This window comes from Megalobrama amblycephala, unplaced genomic scaffold (assembly GCF_018812025.1).
Source record: "Megalobrama amblycephala isolate DHTTF-2021 unplaced genomic scaffold, ASM1881202v1 scaffold616, whole genome shotgun sequence".
NCBI classification, from domain to species: domain Eukaryota; kingdom Metazoa; phylum Chordata; class Actinopteri; order Cypriniformes; family Xenocyprididae; genus Megalobrama; species Megalobrama amblycephala.
Window position 1 is genome coordinate 14,610 of NW_025953523.1, and position 7,063 is coordinate 21,672.

General features: G+C 37.5%; 1 protein-coding gene across 3 annotated transcripts; it reads left to right on the forward strand.

Annotated features, from left to right (window-relative positions):
- Nucleotides 1–6,297, forward strand: LOC125262137 (N-alpha-acetyltransferase 50). 3 transcript variants are annotated; one of them, XM_048180694.1, is made up of 6 exons: nucleotides 1–104; nucleotides 258–437; nucleotides 2,188–2,321; nucleotides 4,149–4,268; nucleotides 4,502–4,568; nucleotides 4,743–6,297. In XM_048180694.1, the coding sequence occupies exons 2-6, from the start codon at nucleotides 430–432 to the stop codon at nucleotides 4,918–4,920; spliced, it is 507 nt and encodes a 168-aa protein (XP_048036651.1). In that variant the 5' UTR covers nucleotides 1–104; nucleotides 258–429; the 3' UTR covers nucleotides 4,921–6,297. The 3 variants fall into 3 exon arrangements, with proteins under 3 accessions (XP_048036651.1, XP_048036649.1, XP_048036650.1); XM_048180692.1 differs by having other exon boundaries at nucleotides 2–104; nucleotides 2,185–2,321; XM_048180693.1 differs by lacking the exon at nucleotides 1–104 and having other exon boundaries at nucleotides 232–437; nucleotides 2,185–2,321.
- Nucleotides 6,298–7,063: the final 766 nt, after the last annotated feature.

The window sequence follows — 7,063 nt, forward strand, 5'->3', positions numbered from 1 at the left end:
GTTGCTTGTTGTCAGTGGTGAAGGTTGACAGCAGCAGCCTCCCAGAACTAGTGTTGCCAAATCCTCTGAATCATCCACCATCGACTAGTTCCTGATGTGAGATCGTAAGTGACTTGCCAAGGATTAAATGCGTTCTCATATCTTTCTAAATTAAACTAAATGTTATAGTAAACTAGCAATATTTCAAAACAACTATAAAATCTTTTAATTTGGTTCTCATTCTGACTTAAATTGTTTGCGGGGATTTAATCGAAAAGATCTGGCAACCTTCGGCCACAGCACAGAGGCAAATGCGGACTGCTTAGCTAGTGTGCTAGCAGCATACATGTGGAGGGGATCACATCCCAAACTCTGCCCAAATTCCCCTTCAGACTGCCAAATACCGCCAACTGCCCCTGTATCCCTCACAACAGACGTGTTTTCTTCAACATGAAAGGGTGAGTAAACAGCTAAGAGGAGTCTTTTCATTTCAAGTAAAGTTTTCCCCTCTCTATTCTCTCTTTTTTCCAGTAGGGGGGCAGTAGAGTTGGTCTAATGCTAGCTGCTAGCTCTCTGCGCGCTTAATGTGGAGGAGAAACATTTGCGCCGCATTTTCACACCCAGACTTTAGTCATTGCCTTGCCTTTTTTCACCAGCTGCCCGAAAACGCCTTAAAATCCCTTATATAATCCAGCGTCAGATTAAACCAAATGCCAGTACAAATGGCACGACTTAAGTCCGTGCCAAACTGGATCGTGTGTCGAATCTAAATCCGAAAATGTTGAGTCAGTCTTCAAGTTGCTATCTTGGTTAGCCAGCCACGCTTTTATTCCTCTGAAATGAGCTTTCATATATCCTGAGGCCGTTAGTTTGACATTAAAGCTTGTTGCTGTCATGTTGATTTTCCATATTTGTGAAAATTTTGAATTAAAAATTGAGATGTGACACACGTGATGAAGTGAGCTTAGCCGCATAGCATACCCTCTTTGAAAATGACAGAACAAGTTTATAGGGGTTTAAGATACTTTATGAAGGTCGTTACTTGACGTTTGTTACATAAATATAATATATAATGTTCGTTCTCTTAGTTTCACTAAAATGATTATGCTTTGATCATGTGTAAAGATAAAGAAAAATAAGCCATATTGCCTTTTTATTCTCTTTAAATATTATTCATCTTAAGTTTTATCATTTTTTTAAGTTGTACATCATCAACACAGTGGTACCCAACCCTGTTCTTGGAGGGCCTCCAACAGCACACACATGTCTGACACACCCATTACAGGTCTCTGCTATGGAGCTGATGTGAATCAGGTGTGGTGGGTGACCATTGCTATAACAGTCTAGAAGGCGGTTTGATAGTATTTGTATGAACTGTCATTCTTGCTTTAAGACAAAATGGGAGACTTTATTTTCACTTGTTATTTACAATGCACTTTGATGTGATTTTTGGGAATCACAGCATTTTGTTATGTGATAGTAATGGTCATCCACCAGTATGAGGTGACAGGAGAAAAAATGGACACTAAATATGTATTAACATATTTAGTGACCATGTTTTTCTCCTGTCACCTCATACTGGTCGTTCAAGTAGCAGTGATAAGCATGTGACCAGCAGCTGTTGTGTTGGTGCTGGGCTTCAGCATGTTGCCCTCCTATAAATACCTGCTTTATACACTGCTGGTTTACTGTCATCGTAACATTGATCCAATACATTTTTTGATTTTTGGTGGGTGGTCACGGTTCGCGTGAAAAATTGGTAATGTGACAGCTGTCATGTGGACTCGGGACTACCTGTAGGAGGGGGGGTCTCAGTTCGGTTATACTGAAACTGAGACGTGATTTGCATGCACGACTCTGCTGCGCACTTGTTCAGGAAGTTATTCTATACTTTTTTTTCCTGAATAAATTAAAAATAAATCACTTGCTTTAGACATCATATTTTGAGATTTGCTGAAGATTACATTTAATGCTATTATCAGTGTTTTAAATTTATGCGAGCATTACTTGACAGATAATAAATTCTAAATGTACTGTAATAATAGGGAAAATGATACATACATATAACTACTAATATATATTTGATATCAACTGATATGGTACCAATATTTTGTGCATTCCTAATAGTAAAAGCCTCTTGACCTGTAGAGAGATGGAGATTGTTTTTCAGTGTACAGCTAGTTGACCATTCTGCTTTTGTTCTAGTAGCCGGATCGAGTTGGGGGATGTTACACCCCACAACATTAAACAGTTGAAGCGACTGAACCAAGTGATCTTCCCTGTCAGCTACAATGACAAGTTCTACAAAGATGTTCTTGAAGTAGGAGAGCTCGCCAAGCTAGGTAAGAAACAAAGCTTCTGTGACTTCCTAATGATGCATTTGTCATAAACTTTAGAATGGTAGGAGTTTTGGAAGAAGTTTCTTTTGCTCGCCAAGGCTGTATTTATTTAATCAAAATTCAATAAAATGGTAATATTGTGAAATATTATTAAAATTTAAAATAAAGTGTCATTATTCCTGTGATGGCAAAGCTGAATTTTCAGCATCATTGCTCCAGTCTTCATTGTCACATGATCAGAAATCATTCTAAAATGCTGATTTGCTGCTAAAGAAATATTTCTGATTATTATCAATGTTGAAAACAGTTGTTGCTTAATATTTTTGTGGAAATGGTGACACTTTTTCAGGATTCTATGAATATTTGTAACATTATAAATGTATTCCCTAGTAAAGTAATATATTTAAAATGCATTTATTTCATACTAAGTATAGTTCAAAATACTGTATATTAACATATTTACTGACAAATTGCTTGAGACTTACTAATTTAAAAATTATAATTAAACTTTAATTGAAGTACTACTTGTGCACAATGCACATTTCTTAATATTAAGCCTAAAATGTGTATTAATGTCAATATTGATAAGGATTGTATGAACTTTAAATATTAATAGTCTTTAAATGCAAGATATTTAAAGTGTACCTAAAGTGCAATAGTTCCACTTTAGCACAATCAAATATACTTTAGTTGGACCTCAGCACTACTTCCGCACAATTAAAGTGCATTAAAGGGTTAGTTCACCAAAAAATGAAAATTCTGTCATTTATTACTCACCCTCATGCCGTTTCACACCCGTAAGACCTTCGTTAATCTTTGGAACACAAATGAAGATATTTTAGTTGAAATCCGATGGCTCCCGTGAGGCCTGTATAGGGAGCAATGACACTTCCTCTCTCAAGATCCATAAAGGTACTAAAAACATTTAAATCGGTTCATGCGAGTACAGTGGTTCAATATTAATATTATAAAGTGACGAGAATATTTTTGGAGCACCAAAAAAAACAAAATAACGACTTATTTAGTGATGGCCGATTTCAAAACATTGCTTCAGGAAGCATCGGAGCATAATGAATCAGTGTATCGAATCTGCTGTTCGGAGCGCCAAAGTCATGTGATTTCAGCCATTGGCGGTTTGACACGCGATCCAAATCATGATTCGATACACTGATTCATCTGTGCTCCGATGCTTCCTGAAGCATTGTTTTGAAATCGGCCATCACTAAATAAGTCGTTATTTTGTTTGGTTTTTTTGGCGCACCAAAAATATTCTGGTCACTTTATAATATTAATATTGAACCACTGTACTCACATGAACTGATTTAAATATGTTTTTAGTACATTTATGGATCTTGAGAGAGGAAGTGTCCATTGCTCCCTATGGAGGCCTCACGGAGCCATCAGATTTCAACTAAAATATCTTAATTTGCGTTCTGAAGATTAATGAAGGTCTGACGGGTGTGAAACGGCATGAGGGTGAGTAATAAATGACAGAATTTTCATTTTTGGGTGAACTAACCCTTTAAGTACAAAATTAATTGTTCCAATTTAGCAGACTTTAAGTATACCAGTTTAGTACAATTGCAGGGTATTTTTATTAAGTACATAAATATGTAAATGTATTAGTAGTATACTTAGCATGAAATAAACGTATTTCAAATACATTTTAGTATATTTATTTTTCACTAGGGTTTACTGACACTTTTGATCAATTTAATGTATTTTTGAAGAATAAAAGTATTAATTTGTAATTAACTCGAATCTTTTTTGACTCAAACTTTTAAACTGTAGTGTAAATGCATTCCAGTTAACCATTTGACCCTTTTACAGCGTATTTCAATGACATCGCAGTTGGTGCTGTGTGCTGTAGAGTGGATCACTCTCAGAACCAGAAGCGACTCTACATCATGACACTGGGTTGTCTAGCACCTTACCGCAGACTTGGCATAGGTAAGATCACTTTTCTGACCCTTTTTAGCTGCTTGTGTGTCCTCATTTATTTCAAAGGGCAGTCAGGGGTCAGATTCCTTGGGATTGAATTCATGATTGCATAATCAGATTATTGTCTTTTGAGCGATGCCTGACATGAAGACTTGTATAATCCACTAGAACAGTGATGTTTGAATTTCATTATTTGCACATTTTTCAGTTACTGATATTTATCTTGCCATGTTTGTTTGAAGGAACAAAAATGCTGAACCATGTGTTGAACATTTGTGAGAAGGATGGCACTTTTGACAACATTTACCTGTGAGTCTGAAGACAGTCTTGTGCTTTATTTGTTGTGAAACATCCATCTGTGTCTCATTCATATAATGTTTAGTGTAGTAACTATGTAAACTGCAAAATGAATCTCTGAATATTTAAGGAGTCTTCTATGTGCTAAAGTAACACGGTTTCGGTTTCTCTTTCATGTCTCCACAGTCACGTGCAGATCAGCAATGAGTCTGCAATTGACTTCTACCAGAAATTTGGCTTTGAGATCATTGAGACAAAAAAGAACTATTACAAGAGGATAGAGCCAGCAGATGCCCACGTTCTTCAGAAAAGCCTGCGCAGCCCATGTGCGCCCCCAGCAGGAGAGCTGCAGAAAGCCGACTAGGGGTTGAAGCGCAACACCAGATTGGTTTCTTCCCCAAATGGAACTGTAACAGACGCCCCAGGGTTGACACACTCACCACTTTCTTCAGAGGACATTTTAGACAGAAAAAGTCAATGACGTATTTGCTGCATTTATTGTGCAAAAACTTTAGTCCCCCCTTAATTGTTTTTTTTTTTTTTTTTTTTTTTTTTTTCCCCATTTCATCATTTAGAGAGTTGAAATTACATGGAGGTTTTCAAGCAGAATCCATAATTGCTCCAAAAGCTGCTGACTTCTTATTGATCTGACATGGTGAAGGTTGTTTTCAAAGCATACTGTTTGCATTTGTTTTAGATTTGTTTAAGGTAAGGGGACATCGCTTTGCTTGGACAAAACAATAGAACAAAAGAGGTAAAGTCTTTTTTTTAAAATATGACTCGAGACGCCCCAGCTGGTAACCTTGGAGTGATTGTTTGAATCATCTTAGGGGCACTTGGAATTCGCAGAACTCCATCACCCCGCCATCTGAGCCCTCGGACACGCGGCAAGGGAATCTGCTGGTAGCTGAGACCTCCTGTTTCACCATACAGGCAATATGCAATGTTGGAGGGTTGCATGTAATGCAATGTCTCCTTGTGATGTCAGCCGCCTCAGTCTGTGTTGAGGCTAACCCAATGAGGAAATGGAGCGTAGAGCCCCCTCGAACAAGAGAGTGGTACAACTGTTTTAGTATGGCGGAGGTTAAGGGGAGTAAACTCCAGTTGTTTGTGAATGTTTTGTTTTTCAGCCCATTATTTAATATCCCCATCTTTTTTGCTTTCTTTTTTTTTTTTTTTTTAATTTGTGGATTGAGTCTGGGCTTTTTCTGGGGTTTGCAGTAATGCTGCTGGTGAGCTGTTAAGGCTTCAGATAGCAAGATATGGCTTTTTATGGGCCTTTGCGGTTGCGTTGTTTATGGTGGATGTGGTTCTCTAATAATTTTTAAGTTGGAGTTTAGTAGGGTTTTTTTCCTTATGTGAAAGAAGTTTCAATTTCCCCCACCCATTACCTGCCTGACTGTTTCTAAATTTGAATCCTAGCTTCTCACTTGTTAACGCAGCACAAATAAATCCTCCCACAATGCAACAGTTACATTTCAGTGATGTTCACTGACCACCACCTATTTCACATATACAATGTGGGAGTGTAAATGGTTAGTTCTACGAGTTATTGTATAGGACTTACAGAACCAGATCCCAGGAAAAGCCTTGACTCAGTGCATGCCAAGGGAGACATGCCCTCTCCATTGTAGTAAAAGCATGTTTTTTGTTCCTCCTTTATTTGGAAAATTTTATCTTTTTCTGGAGCTCTATATTGTATGACTTTTAAACCTCTAAATAAAAAATACTATTTGCATTATTTTTCGTTTTTCGTTATTTTGGTGGACAGTTGGACAATGTTATTTGGTACGCAATATTTAATTTAAAAAAATACTTTTTACTTTTAATTTTTTTTTAAAAGCTTTTTTTTCTTTATATATTTTATTTTACGAGGGTTACAAAGTCCACAAGACTGGGAACACTAACAACAAACACTCACGTCTCCTGCGTTGTGTGCGTTTTCCGATGACCTCATCAACAATAACGCCCCTTCAGCACGGATTCGTGCTCTGATTGGGTGCAATCTCATTCGTCTTCACTGTGATTGGTCAAAACTGAAATCCCGCCTCACTGTTTTGTGACTGGCAGTTTTATGCTAGGTCAGAGATGGAGTAAATTGTTCAGGATCAACAAAGTTTTGACGGGGATATCGTCAGCTCTAGGGATGGACAAGCAATCGGTAGGTCCTTGACAGATGACAGAACTGTTAACGTGTTGTGGTAAAGAGATTAGTGATGCAGTTAGTCATCGAAAACCATGGTGATGTGTTAGCTGTCGTGTTAGCTTACTGCCAGTTAACCACTCAAGCCATCTTTGTACCTTAAGGGCATACAAAAGGAGACGCTTAAAAGAGTTGTACCGTAATGTGTGTACAGTCAGCTATATTTTCATCAGTCTGTGTTGTATTTATTTTATCTACTCAGGCTCAGAGCTCAATAGAGATTTTTTAGGTTTCAAAGCTAACAAGCTAAGTCTGTTAGCCAAGTGTTAAAGAGCTTCACATGCTGGTGGTGACAGGCGAGTTA

Excerpts from the sequence above, each read along its gene's own strand:
- LOC125262137 (XM_048180692.1), top strand. Across the intron at positions 4,269-4,501 it reads TTACCGCAGACTTGGCATAG|GAACAAAAATGCTGAACCAT; the intron begins GTAAGATCACTT and ends GTTTGTTTGAAG. Across the intron at positions 4,569-4,742 it reads ACTTTTGACAACATTTACCT|TCACGTGCAGATCAGCAATG; the intron begins GTGAGTCTGAAG and ends ATGTCTCCACAG.